Raw genomic sequence first — 15,055 nt, 5'->3', positions numbered from 1 at the left:
GCGCTTAGTGACCGGCCCAGCATGCAAGCGCGGCGCCGGGTGACCGGCCCAGCATGCAAGCGCGGCGCTGGGTGACCGGCCCAGGATGCAGCGCGGCGCCTAGTAACCGTCCCAGGATGCAGCGCGGCGCCTAGTGACCGGTCCAGGATGCAGCGCGACGCCAACCAATGAAGGGAAGGAAAATGGTGACGAGTTTACAGGTGAGAACTTATGCCGACTATTTTTTTGGTAACGATTGGGAATAACAGTCTGTTGTCAGAAAAATAAGTTGCCCTGTTCGAATTCCTTGTTGATGTTGTGCATCGGATTGAAACCACAGAGATTTATTTAAAACCGTTAATTTACGAAACATTTCACCAGCACTAATATTTTCCGACGTTCAGCTCCGTGAGAATATTGCCTGACGTCGATGGTGGCTTGAGGGAAGAGACTTAAGTGACTACAGCTGGGGAATAAGACAGCTGCGGCTCAGGGTCAGGATTCTTTTGAAAGAGGAGTTCCCACTCACGCATGGAGGGCCGGCATTTATCGCGAAAGGTGAAAAACAAGATAACAATATATGGAGCTGAAAGTCTGCAGACTCTGTGATTGGACACAAAGTGGTGGAGAAACTCAATAGGGCACGCAATGTCTGGAGGAAGTAAAAGGCAACCAATGTTTCAAATTACAGATTTTTTTTTGTCAAGAGTACGTACATGGTATCCAGATACAATTTTTTTTTCCCTGTCGGCCGGGCAGAATTTCTACTTATCTGACCCTGTAAACAGTGCTCAAGAGATACATTTACAAAAGAGGGAAATTTAAACAAACTGTGCAATCCAGAAAAATATGTTTTCAGTTATAAATAATTTATATGAGTCTCTGATTTAGTCTGTTGTTGAGGGAGTCTGATGGTGGAGGGGTAGCAGTTGTTCCTGAACCTGGTGGTGCAAGTCTTTCCTGATGATAGCAGCGAGAACAGAGGTGGGGATCTTTGATGATTGCTGCTGCTCTCCAATGGCAGTGTTCCATGCAGATTTTCTCAATGGTGGGAGTAGTATTACTTGTGACGCACTGGGCTATGTCCACTACCTTTTTTGCAGTTTTCCGCATAGAGGTACTGCTGCCCCTATGCGCGGCCCTGATACAGCCAGTCACCACGCTTTTCATTACACACCTGTAGAAGTTTGCCAAAGTTTCTAATGTCATACCGAACCTCGGCAAACTCCTGAGAAAGTAGAGGTGCTTTGTGCTTTCTTCACGATGACGGTATGTTGGGTCCCAGAAATGTCCTCGATATAGTGACACCCATGAATTTAAATTTGCTCAGTCTCTCCACCTCTGATTCCCCCAATGATCACTGGATTGCACACCTCTGGTTTTCCCTTCCTAAAGTCTACAATCAGCTCCTTGGTTTTATTGACATTAAGTGTGAGGTTGTTGTTACTACACCATTCGGCCAAGTTTTCAATCTCCCTCCTGTATGCTGAATGATCACCCCTTTTTATACAGCCCACTACTATAGTATCTTCAGCAAATTAGTAAATGGTGTTTTTGTTGAACTGAGTCACAGAGTGTAAAGCGAGTAGAGCAGAGGGATAAGTATGCAGCCATTTTGTACTCAGGTGCTGATAGTTTTTGGAGGTGGTATTCTTGCCAAACCACTGTTTGAGGTCTGGAGGTGAGAAAATCCAGGATCCAATTACACAGTGGGGTATTGAGGCACAGGTCTTGAAGTTTGCTGATTAGTCTTGAGGGGATGATGGTGTTGAATGCAAAACTGCAGTCAATAAGGAGCATTTTGATATATGCATCCTTGCTGTCCAGATGTTCCAGGTTTTTGTGTAGAGCCAGTAAGATGGCATCTGCCACAGGCCTATTGCTGCGGTCGGCAAACTGGAATGCATCCATGTTGCTGCTCAGATGGAAACTGATATACTTCCAACACCAGCCTCTCAAAACTCTTCATCACTGGAGATGTGAGTGCCACAGGTAGTCATTTCGGCAGGTTACCACACTCTTCTGGCCAGACCCCTTCATCAAGATATGAGCAAAAAGCAGACAGGCACCTGAATAAAAAGATGGGGGAGGGGAAGGAGGGCAGAGGAGAGAGGTATGAGTACAGAATAAGAGGTCTTCTGTGAGTATAGGGAGAGGGTAGAAGATTTTTTTTTTTAAGTTGATTAGGATAGGGGGAGGGGTAGCTCTGAATGGAGAGGGAAGGATGTGGGGAGCAAGAGAGATAGGGAAAGAGAGAAACTCAGAGGAGAGGTTTAACAGAAACTAGAGAAGTTGATGTTAATTCCACCTGGGTGGTGAATGGACAGACGGAATATTAGGTTTAAACAGTAGAGTGTAGACACTGTGATTGTAGTGCAAAATACAAAAGTGCTGGAGAAATTCGGAAGGTAATGCAGCACCTTTCGGAAGCAAAGGGTAACCAGCATTTTGGCCCTGAGTCTTTCATTAAGGAAAGGGCAAAAAGAAGACTGGCCCCTGAATAAAAAGGTGGGAGGTGGAAGGGATTAGAGAAGGGGGAGGATTACATTTTGCTCATACCATGTTAAAGAGGTGCTTTTTGCTCATAACATTGAAAAAACATGCTCCTCTCCTATCTCTTCTTCTCTTCCCTCTTCCAGCCCCCCCCCCCCCCCCCCACCTCTTTATTCAGGCGTGTGCCTGCTTTTTATTTATAACTTGTCAAAGGCTTAGGCTCGAAACATTGATTACCTTTTCCTTGTAATAATAGGTGTTGTTCTTCCAATTTGCAGGTAGCCTCGGTTTGGTAATGCATAGGGCCATGGATAGACATGTCAGTGTGTAAATCATGTGTGGAATTAAAATGGTTGGCCACTGTCCCGTCCCTGTTATTGCAGCAGACAGAGTTAAGATGCCCAGTCTCCATCAATCTCTCTGATGTAGAAGAAAGACAATGGGAACAGATGACCCCTGCAGATTCAAAAGTGAAGTATATTAGCTTCACTTGGAAGGACTGCTTGGGGCCCCAAATGGTGGTGAGGGAGGAGGTGTGGATGCAGGTGTTGCATTTCCTGTGGTAATGGGGGTAGGTACCAAGGGGGTGATTTGTGTGGAGGGATGAGTAGACAAGGTACTGCTGGAGGGAGCATTCACTGTGGATAATGGAGAGGGGAAAACGTGTTTGGTGGTGGGATCACATTGTAGGTGGCGGAAATTGAGGAAGATAATATGTAGGATATGGAGGCTATTGGGGTTGTAGGTGAGGATGAGGGGAAATTCTGTTCTCGTTGCATCTTAGGGTGGAGGGACCAGGGCAGATGTACAGGAAATCGAGGAGATGCAGGTCAGGGGTGAGATGATGGCAGTAGAGGGGAAGCCACGTTTCATCTGTATATGAATTTCTGAGAGCTGTATGAACCAAAACATTCATTTCCAGTTCATAATATTTGTGTTTAGTAATGCAGATATTTGCAATTGACAGTGTTCCAATTAACGCACTGCGGAGTTTTACATTGCTCCCCTCACATACAATTTGTGCCATACTTTCAAGCAAGTCCCATGGTCAAATGAATCCAATTTACCACTGCACAAAAACGTGTTCCTTTCCAAAGATCTCTTTATTTGCCTCAAACCTTGCAGTTTATATGGTGGTTGTTCAAAAACCTGTGTAACAAACTGCAATTTCCATAAACTTTATGAAGATGTATATGATTCAGAGCATTGCAAATTGAAAAGTGTTCTCACTACTCTGCCTTGGGTTCTTACTTTCAATCTAAAATATTGCATGATTTTATGCAATTAATATGTATTTCCAGGATACTGTTTGTTCTTACCAGAATTTTCCCTTTTACAACCCCCCAATTGAATTGTGTCTAAATGTGAACCTTCTGTCTATAAATAATTGTATTTTTTAATATGAGAATTCACAATTACAATTAAAAGTTGAACACATTTTTAAAATTACGCTTCAAGTTTATTATGTTATAGTATGTCTATAATAATGGTACTTGAATAAAGCAGATACAGATCCCTCAACTCCAGCAATCCAGATGAGGGGATGAAAAACACATCTTGCTCTTGGAGGAAAAACCAATTTATTGGAGAAACAAGAGATTAAAGGTGCTGGAATGTGAAGTGAAAAATACAATGCTGGAATAACATAGGTTAAGCAGTATCTATGAAGGCAAACAAGATGTGCCAATATTTAGGGTTGAGACCTGTATCAGGATTTTGGGGGATGGGGGGAAACTTCACTGATGGTTTCTTTATGGTGCCTTGAGATGCAAATAGGCCAAATCTCAAGCACACAGAAGGGTTGACCTTGAAACACCATTTGTCTTAGTGAACAAAAGTCTGTGCTGGCACATTGAAGGGATTGGGAAATTTTACAATCAATTGTTGCCTTGGCTGAGAGTTGGTAAGATACAAAATATAGTTAGTGTCTTACAGGATCACATCATGAACCTTTATTGTCAAAGGGTGGCATTGCACAATGGGGGCTGGTTGGTGGAGGACTTTTGTATTTTTGCGAATGTTGAGCATCTCCTCCTGCATAATATAGGGAAAACGCAGTGATGGGCTCAGCCTCTAACTGTGCACAATTACAAGCGTTTTCTGCTTACTGCTGTCTGACACTGATGTTGAGATGCCTTGGTAATGCAGAGTAGTTGCTGAAGGTTGTAGTTTATCATTACTCCTGCAGGGAGTTTGTTGGAGATGAAGAGCAACATTGCAGTGAGAAAGAAGTGTTTCAGCAGTGAAATGACCTTGCGTGACACTAGCTTTCATGAGATTGATTCCTTTGCAAACTATTTAGGTAGGATTATAATTTGTGTGCTATCATGCGACAAATGATGAGTAATTGTACTGTCATATTTGTAGGCAACAAAGTTTGAGGAGAACATCAGTAATTTGTCTTGCAGTAGAGCCTTTTAAATCTTTGTAGAAATACTTTTGTACAAATTCAGATGAAATGTGGCTGGTATCTGTGTAAATATAATTTCATCCTAATATATCTTTATTTGAGAGGGTGATATCCTATTTAATATTATAATTTGTTGTGCTTTCTAATTAGGATAGGATGGAGAAGGATCAACGAAACATTATAGTTTTTAATGCATCAAAGAAAGAGTTATTTTCTACCACTAGTGGATACAAGTCATTGCAGAAGAAACTTCGCACCAACTGGAAGATACAAAGGCAAGAGTCCATTTGTGGTTTTTTTTACAATATGGCTATTTATTTCAGACGTTTTAGGATTATTCTTTGCAGCATGAAGGCAAAAGCTAAGAAATTATTACTAATAGAGGGACCTGAGAGGGAACTTTTTCACTCAAAAGATTAGTCCCTATCTAGAAAGAGCTGTCTGAGGAAGTTATTAAAGTGGGTATAATTATGACATTCAAAGACATCTGGACAGATATATGAATACATAGAATTTAGGATAAGGTCCAAATGCAGGCAAATGGGAGTAGCCCAGAATGCCAACTTGATGGTTGAGTTGGGCTGAAGTACTTCATGATTAATATCATGTTAAAGATTACACAGTAGCAGATACCTTACTAACAAGCTGAAAATAATTAAAAAATATTAAACAGTCATGTAGTATCCATGGAAAGTAAAAGGCAGTTAACATCTTGGTGCTGAGCCCTTCTTCAGGAGTGCCAAAAATCAGGCATTTGGCTGAATAAGATGGTGGGGGGGGGGCGGGGGGGAGAAGGAACTGGGTAGAGTGCAGGCTAGTAGGGAATAGGTGGGGGGGAGGAAGAGAAACTAAATGGTAGGGGGAGAGGACAGAGAGCTAAGAAAGAAAGCTCTCTGATATGAAAAGGAAGGGACTAGGGAGCTGCAAGAGAGGGATGAGGAAAAGAGAGAGACCAGGGAAAGGGAGTTTAATGGAAATTGGAGGTTGATATAAATGTTGTTCTGTAGTTGGAAACAAGATGCTCCTGCAATTTATGAATGACCTCAATTTGGCAGTACACCAAGCCATGGACGCACAGGTCAGTGTGGCATTGAGGTGTTGAATTAAAGTGCTTGGCTACTGTGAGGGTCCTTACTGTTGCAGCAAATACAATGAAGTGTTTCAACAGTGATTTCCTCCAAACTGTATCTAGTCTTTTTTATTTTTTTTTTATTTTTCACACTATGAACCATACTGACCAAAATACACACAAACATTTCCCTCTTGAATATACACAGTGTCATTTTCTCCTCTTTTCCCCCCTCCCTTCCCTCCCTCCCTCCCCACCCACTCAACGTTCAACATATATGATACATTAAACAATGTCATCACACAGTGAAAATAAACAAGAAATTTGTGTCTTCTACTTTTAATCACAAAAAGTATCTAGTCTTCTTGATGTAAAGGAGGCTGCATCAGGAGCACCTTCACTTCACTTGGAAGGACTGTTTGGGGGAAAAAAAAAAGAGTTTGGGGCCCTGAATGATGGAGAGGGAGGAAATGTAGGTGTAAGTGTAGCTCTTCTTGAAGCCTCAGGATAGATATCGCAGAGGCAATTAGTGGAAAGGGAGTCATGGGGTGATGCTTTCCATGGATCCTGAATGACCTGAGATACTCCATTACTTTTGTGTACTGCACTAGACATCAGCATCTGCGTATTTCATGTTTACCTACAGCAAAAGTTGCATAGACCTGGTCAATTAAGTATTAAAGGTATCCAGTATTTTAACAATTTTTTATATAAGTTCAGAAAAGGCATTCATTGTTGAATCTATACATTTGTAGAAATTACTGCTGGCTACTGGTGTTCTTATGTTGAAGCTATTTGTCATGCACTATTTTTATTGAAAATACCTGACATGTTCACAACTGGTATATTTACAGTACCCAGTACTTTTTTACATTTGATTAATTAGTGTATAAACATTTTGGCTCTCAGTTTTTGATCTTGCTGTTGTACTCACAGCTCAAGAAAATGTAAATGTGCATATGCTCTGAAAAATGTTGGCATGTCATGTAATCATGCCAATTAGTTGTTTTGATTCAATAATCAGAAATACATTGTGGATCCTTAATTTATCAAATGACTATTAGCTAAAAATGTTGCTAATATCTGGTTATCCTGCTGGTTATCTTGTGGAGCATCCTACTTGTATCCAGTATATATATCTCTATATATATAGATATATATATTATATATATCTATATATATAGATCTTTCTTTGGCTTGGCTTCGCGGACGAAGATTTATGGAGGGGGTAAAAGGTCCACGTCAGCTGCAGGCTCGTTTGTGGCTGACAAGTCCGATGCGGGACAGGCAGACACGATTGCAGCGGTTGCAAGGGAAAATTTGTTGGTTGGGGTTGGGTGTTGGGTTTTTCCTCCTTTGCCTTTTGTCAGTGAGGTGGGCTCTGCGGTCTTCTTCAAAGGAGGTTGCTGCCCGCCAAACTGTGAGGCGCCAAGATGCACGGTTTGAGGCGTTATCAGCCCACTGGCGGTGGTCAATGTGGCAGGCACCAAGAGATTTCTTTAGGCAGTCCTTGTACCTTTTCTTTGGTGCACCTCTGTCACGGTGGCCAGTGGAGAGCTCGCCATATAACACGATCTTGGGAAGGCGATGGTCCTCCATTCTGGAGACGTGACCCATCCAGCGCAGCTGGATCTTCAGCAGCGTGGACTCGATGCTGTCGACCTCTGCCATCTCGAGTACTTCGACGTTAGGGGTGTAAGCGCTCCAATGGATGTTGAGGATGGAGCGGAGACAACGCTGGTGGAAGCGTTCTAGGAGCCGTAGGTGGTGCCGGTAGAGGACCCATGATTCGGAGCCGAACAGGAGTGTGGGTATGACAACGGCTCTGTATACGCTTATCTTTGTGAGGTTTTTCAGTTGGTTGTTTTTCCAGACTCTTTTGTGTAGTCTTCCAAAGGCGCTATTTGCCTTGGCGAGTCTGTTGTCTATCTCATTGTCGATCCTTGCATCTGATGAAATGGTGCAGCCGAGATAGGTAAACTGGTTGACCGTTTTGAGTTTTGTGTGCCCGATGGAGATGTGGGGGGGCTGGTAGTCATGGTGGGGAGCTGGCTGATGGAGGACCTCAGTTTTCTTCAGGCTGACTTCCAGGCCAAACATTTTGGCAGTTTCCGCAAAGCAGGACGTCAAGCGCTGAAGAGCTGGCTCTGAATGGGCAACTAAAGCGGCATCATCTGCAAAGAGTAGTTCACGGACAAGTTTCTCTTGTGTCTTGGTGTGAGCTTGCAGGCGCCTCAGATTGAAGAGACTGCCATCCGTGCGGTACCGGATGTAAACAGCGTCTTCATTGTTGGGGTCTTTCATGGCTTGATTCAGCATCATGCTGAAGAAGATTGAAAAGAGGGTTGGTGCGAGAACACAGCCTTGCTTCACGCCATTGTTAATGGAGAAGGGTTCAGAGAGCTCATTGCTGTATCTGACCCGACCTTGTTGGTTTTCGTGCAGTTGGATAATCATGTTGAGGAACTTTGGGGGACATCCGATGCGCTCTAGTATTTGCCAAAGCCCTTTCCTGCTATATATAGATATATATATAACAAATAACTGAGTTAAGACAAAACTGAATGTCAGTATTGAAGGTTCTTGAGAAGCAAAAGATTTTCCCCAAGAAGTCCTGAACTAAAATGCATTGGTCAAAAATAAGTTACAAATATCCTTGTATTATGCTGCCATTGAACTTGAATGTTATTTGCTTGCTAGCTTGGAATCTATAGAGTCGTAAAACATAGAAACAAGTTATTTGGTCCACCATTGTCTATGCCAGCTAGTGGGGACCCACAAACTATTCCCATCTTCCAGTTCTTGGCTTTCTGTGCTTAGGCAATTCAAGGCCTTATTGAGATACCTCTTAAATGGTCTCAGTGATTCTGCTTCCACCTCACTCAGGGATGGGCAATACTTTACAGATACTCGCCACTCTCTAGGTGAAAGAAGTCTCCCTTCAATTCTCTTACTCATTTTCAGAAATCTACGTCCTCCAATTTTGCCTACCTCTGATATATGGAAAAAATTCCTGCGATATATATTGTCTATTCCCTTCATATTTTGTATACCTCAACTATGTTTCCTCTGAACCACTTATCTGATTTTTTTTTTTCTGGAATGCACCATTCCAGGCAATATCCTGGTCAATGCACCCTCTCCAGCTTAATCACATCTTTCCTATGTTGTGGTGACCAGAATTCTGTGCAATACTCCTGCTGAGATCTGACCAATGGTTTTTAAAGTTGGAGCATAATGTCATCTTTGGACGTGCTAGAAGGTTCCTCTGTTTCTTAATACTTCCTAGGACTCTTCTATCCGTGGTATTTGCCATGGGTTCATTGGTTGTCCCAAAATGCATCACCTCAACTTTATCTGGATTACACTCTTTCTGCCATTTCATCTGCTATTTTAGCAATGCATGCATATCACCATTCAACCCAAGACTATCAAATACATTATCAACAACTCATAATCGCCATGTTGTCTGCAAACCTATTGATCATGCCTCCAACATCCACATTCATGTGTAGTTCAAATAACAATTATAACCGTTTACAGCACGGAAACAGGCCATGTCGGCCCTTCAAGTCCGTACAGGTTCACTTGAACAACTCCACCCAGCACTGATTCCTGTGGAACATTACTGATCATAGGTACACCAATCACAAAAATAATTCTATGCCTTTACTCTCTGAGATCTATTGCCAACCCAATTTTAGATACAATTTACCACTTGCCCTGAATCCCATGAACCCCAACTTTTTAGACCAATCTCCCATTTGGGTCAAAGGCCTTACTGTAAATCACTTCTATTAACTGTTCACATCAATACTTTTTGTTTAATCTTCAAGATATTTAATCTAGTAATTAACCTAGGAGGAACATTTTATATTGCATGATTAATTTTGTATGCTTTGATAATTATTGCTGCCAGAAGAAACAGTTTTCATTTTGAAAGTTTATTTAATATATTCAGAGTTGGGAAAGCTGAACAATATAAATTCTTTACTTCCCCATCTTTAAATCCATAATACCTGTCGTGGAAAACAATACATTCCAAACCATTTGTGTGCAATCTAGAGAATATTAAGGTCAAAACAAGATGGGTTTGCAGCTATGTGGTCTTGTATCATTGAAAAACTATTCAATTGAGATCTATCTTTAATTTGGAATGCATACTTTAATTTGCTTTAACTTGTATTGATTATGATTCAATGATCTAATTTGTATTTTGTTCTTGACAGTTTTAAAGATGAAATCACAGAAGAGAAACTACTAGGCGTGAAACTGTGGATCACAGCTGGACCCAGAGAGAGGTTCAATTCAATTGAAGTAAGTAGCACACTTATTTTTGATTAATATCATTCATTTTCTATTTTTAAACAGCTGAGAATGTGTTACTTAAATATGCTTTTTTTTTGTTAAAACGTTATTTCCTGGCATGTGTACATTTTTGAAATTATTCACTGTTCATTACATTTTTTAGGCTATGAACTGAAGAATATTCAGTGTTTGTTGAATTCAAATTTGATCATGATAATTTATTTTGTATTTTTCAGCTGGATGTATTGAAAATGTATTTAGAAAATGGAGGGTGTGTCCTTGTGATGCTGGGTGAAGGTGGAGAATCTAAATATGTCACCAATATAAACTATTTATTAGAGCAATATGGAATTATGATAAATAATGGTGAGCATTGTATATTTTTAAATCTAATTTTTATGCATTTTATTCTTTCTGTGTTTATATCACTTATTATTTAACTATCATTACTTGCAGATGCCGTTGTAAGAAATATGTATTATAAATACTTCCATCCTAAAGAAGCTTTAATATCAAATGGAATATTAAACAGGTATTTTGAGCACAACTTCCTCATCATTTAATTTTACTCTGACTTAAGCAAAGTGGAATGTTTTGTTTTGTTTTATGAAGTGCATCTCCCATATCAATCATTAAAAAAAGAATGCTGGAAGTATCTAGTACAGTGGTTCTCAACCTTATTCTTTCCATGCACATACCACCTTAAGTAATCCCTTACTAAAACCACAGAGCACCTATGAGTGGAAAGAAAAAGGTTGAGAACCACTGACCTAGTAGCTCAGGCAGCATCTGTGGGAAGAAAAGATAATGCTTCAGGGTGTTTCTGCATCAGTATGGGGATAAGAAAAAGAATTGCAAAGAGGATGAGGGAGAGGCTGATGGGACAAAGAGATAACAACAATTGGGGGAAAAAGGTAAAAAAAAAAATAAACAAGGAGGTAAAGCATGAAATTAAAGTGGCTAGAGAATAGGAAGACTAAGAAAGAAGTGTAAAAGGTGTAAAATGTAGAGATGCAAGAAATGCATGGCAGGTCAGACCATGCAAATGGAGAAGGACTGAGTAAATATTTCTGATGGTTGACCTACTGTAGAACTATTTCACTACAATACAGAGAAAGTAAGTTGAAAAATTCAGCACTGAGTGGAAAGCTACAACACGCCCAAATGGAAGATGAGATGCTCTTCCTTAAGAGTGGACCTCATTAGAACACTGCAGGAGGCCACACACAGGTCAAGTGGTAATGAGATGAAGAATTAATTGCCCTCCTTAACCTCTCTCACATTTGATCTTGTTTATATTGGTTATGTGAAATGGATTGCTTTAGAACTTCTCCTTCAAATAATAATGGAAAATAAATTGTTATTCACAGAGAAATTAGTCGAGCAGCTGGGAAATCTGTGCCTGGAATGATGGACGAAGAAAACAATGGCAATGACCTGCAGTAGGTTTTCCACATCATTAAATAGAAGCATCATTGCTGACCCTTAGAAATGTACTAATTCATTGATGATTACCTTTGCGATTTGAATACATAAATTGACAAGTACCATAAAAATGTTTATCAAGTGTTGATAATTTTAGATGCAGATTAAATTATATCGAAAACCATTAGTGCGTAATTTGCAGGTCTCCAAAGCCAATTATTAATTCAGACCTTTGCTTATGTTGCTGTCTGCTATTGCAACATCTTTTTAAGTAGCAAAGTGGACTAATTGCCTAATGTATTTTGCCATAAATTAATAATACAAGTTGATTCATATTTCAGTGCAAAAGAAAGAAAATGTGAAACAGAAGGTCCTTTTCAAGTACATTTTATGGCCATTGAAGTTCATAATTACAACATGGAACAATACAAAAGAAGAGCAGGTTCTTTCCCTACCATATATGTGCCCATAATTATACCAAATTCAACTAATGACAATTGTCTGTACATAATCTGTACCCTCCATTCCCTGTATGTTAATGTGCCTATCTTAAATGTGAAGATGTTATCTGCTTCCACCACCTCTACTGGAAGTATTTGTCTAGGCACCTACCACTTTGTTGCTTAAAAAGTCCCCCTCACCAAAAATCTCTAGTACAGGGGTGAGCAACCTTTTACCATTTGCAGGCTGGATGGTGTGTCAATAGTTGAACGGGGGTGGGTGTGTGTGTAGGGGGGGGGGGGGCGGTGGCAGCAGCGCTGGATGGCGGCAGCAGTGTTGGACCTGTTGGGTGGGGTGTGCAAATAAATTTGTCACATGTGGCCCACAAACTCCATCTAGGAGGGCCACGTGCACGTGGTAATTTCACTTGGGTTCGGGGCTGTATAAATTTGGATCATGGACCGTAGGTTGCCACCTCTGCTCTAGTATTTGATATTTGTCCTCTGCAAAAGCTCCTGACTATCTGCCCTATACACGCCTTTAATCATTTAATAAACTTATAGCAGGTTTCCCTTTATCCTCCCAAACCTCCGGTCCTAGTTTGTCTCACCTCCCCTTATTTGCATAATACTCTTTAATCCAGGCATTGTCCTTATGAATCTCATCTGCACCCTTTCCACATCCTTCCTGTAGTGCAGCAGCCAGAACTACGCACAGTAATTCAGATGTCGCTTAACTAAAATCTTATACTTCTGTAGCGTGCGACTTTTATACCCTGTGCGCCTTCCGATGAAGGCAAGTATTTGGTATGTCTGCTTTAACATCTTATCTACTTGTGTTGCCACTTTAAATCATGGTAGAAGCCAATTCTGGTCATTTACGTCTGTGCCACCAAATTAACCTACATTTTGGAGGACAGGAGGAAACTGGAGCATCTGGGGAAAACCTACACGGGGAGGATGTACAGATAGCGGCAGATACAACCCCGGGTCTCGAACACTATAATAGCATCATGTTAACTGCTACGCTAACCATAACACCCTATCAGGGTGCCACAGGCTTGTACCGCAGGATTTCTTTCTATTCAGTGGTCTAAAGATCCAATGGTTTACCCTTGCATTTGACCTCCCAAAGCGGAACACCTCACACTTGTCTGGATTAAACTCTGTCTGCCATTTCTCAGCCCATATCTTCAACTGACATTGCAAAATGAATATTTAGTCAACAAAGCCAATGCAGCATTTGCTTCACATCAATAAAGAAAAATACATCAATGAGAAGAGTAAATAAAATCTGCCTCTCTTATAAAAAAAAAATTGCAAGGAACACTTGAAGCTAATGGAGGTGCAATCATATGTAATTCTAATATAAGTTTCCAAATAATTGTTTTCTTGTTTGAAAATGTAGTTTTTGGACTTCTTGAAAATATTTTCATTGTAAGATGTAGCTTGTGGATACGTTGATTGTCTTGTACTTGTTGTTAACCTCATTATTTTTATGTGCTACAGAGCCCTAACATTTGTTTATCCATTTGGTGCCACATTAAGTGTAATGAAACCAGCCATTGCTGTGCTGTCGACGGGTTCTGTATGTTTTCCCCTCAACAGGCCTATTCTGGCATTCTACACATCTAAGGTACTATTTCAATAATAATACTTAAATATCTTACATTAGTGCTCAACCTATTGTGTATTTTTTTTTCAACTGATGTTCAAGATTGGCCACCTTATTAGAGAAAGGATATAATTGCTATTGAGCAAATGCAAAGATTTACTGTATGAGCATAGATTAAGTAGATAAGCCCTATGTTCTCTAGAGTTTAGAAAACTGTGAGCTAAACTCATTGAAATACAACATTTTAATAAGAATCTGAAGGGTGGATGTAAGGATGATGTTTTCCCTGCTTGAAAAGTCCAGTATCAGGGGTTACAGTCTCATAACAAAGGATTAGCAGTTTAGCATTAAAATAAGAGATTATTTTTATGCCGAAGGTGGTGAGACTTTATAAGGCTAATGAGACAAAGGTTGATAGATTTCTAAATATTAAAGGAACCAAAGGATAGTTGCGACATAGGCATAGTGGTGAATGCAACGCCTTTACAGAGCTAGCGATTGGGACCGTGGTTTGAATCCTGTGCTGTACCTAAGGAGTTTGTTCATTCTCCCTGTGTCTGTGTGGGTTTTCCCTGGGTGCTCTGGTTTCCTACAATCATTGCAAACATACAGGGACTGTCGGTTAATTGGGTGAAAATTGGGCAGCAAAATGGCTTGTTACCATGCTCTATGTCTAAATTTTTATAAATAAATATATGTGGATGGTGTAGGAAAGTGGCACGGAGGAAGAGGATCAATCACTACTTTAGATCCTAGAGTTGCCTCAGGAGGCCTGTTGTGAACTCTGAAGAAATGAATTTGGAAGTCAAATAGAAGTAGGACATGTATAGCATATAGTAGGGCATTAAGGAATGTGGATAACTGGACCTTGGGGTTTAAGCCTATATTTTCCTGAAAGTGGTAAACTGGTGAAGAAGCCACCTAGCATGCTTTGCTTTTATTGATCAAGGAATAGATCATAAAACTTGAGCTTTTGCAAATCATTGAGTAGACTGCACGTTAAGTATTGTGTGCAGTTCTGGCTACCATACTATTAGGAAGGATTGATTTAGCTGGAGAGGGTGGAAAAGAATTGACCAGGATGTTGTCTGCATTGGAGTTCTTTAGTAATGGGGAGATATTGCATAGGCTGGATTTCTTTTTCCTAGAATGAAGGAAGTTGAGTGATGGAGGTATATAAAATTATTGGAGGCATAGATTTGGTAAGTGATCGCAATACTTTCCCCATGGAAGGGATATCAAAAACAAGATTAGAGGTTCAAGATAAGAGGAAGGAGTTTTCAAGGTTAATTAGCTACACTAAATTATCCCGTGTA

At 40.5% G+C, this 15,055-nt stretch overlaps 1 protein-coding gene across 11 annotated transcripts in view; it reads left to right on the top strand.

Moving 5' to 3' along the window:
- ift52 (intraflagellar transport 52 homolog (Chlamydomonas)) overlaps positions 1–15,055 on the top strand; it is a 62,614-nt gene that overhangs the window by 33,709 nt on the left and 13,850 nt on the right. For 8 of the 11 annotated variants that reach the window (XM_069884156.1, XM_069884153.1, XM_069884162.1 and 5 more), the window contains 6 exons: positions 5,033–5,157; positions 10,181–10,268; positions 10,496–10,625; positions 10,716–10,791; positions 11,630–11,701; positions 13,634–13,760. In XM_069884156.1, the coding sequence (XP_069740257.1) occupies positions 5,033–5,157; positions 10,181–10,268; positions 10,496–10,625; positions 10,716–10,791; positions 11,630–11,701; positions 13,634–13,760 (618 nt within the window). Of the gene's footprint in view, positions 1–44; positions 201–5,032; positions 5,158–10,180; positions 10,269–10,495; positions 10,626–10,715; positions 10,792–11,629; positions 11,702–13,633; positions 13,761–15,055 lie in introns of those variants that run through there. The other 3 variants (XM_069884161.1, XM_069884160.1, XM_069884163.1) reach the window with 3 other exon arrangements.

Source organism: Narcine bancroftii, chromosome 6 (genome assembly GCF_036971445.1).
Source record: "Narcine bancroftii isolate sNarBan1 chromosome 6, sNarBan1.hap1, whole genome shotgun sequence".
In the NCBI taxonomy this organism is placed as follows: Eukaryota; Metazoa; Chordata; class Chondrichthyes; order Torpediniformes; family Narcinidae; genus Narcine; species Narcine bancroftii.
The sequence above is the reverse complement of the archived record's forward strand: the minus strand, read 5'-3'. Positions and strand labels throughout refer to the sequence as shown.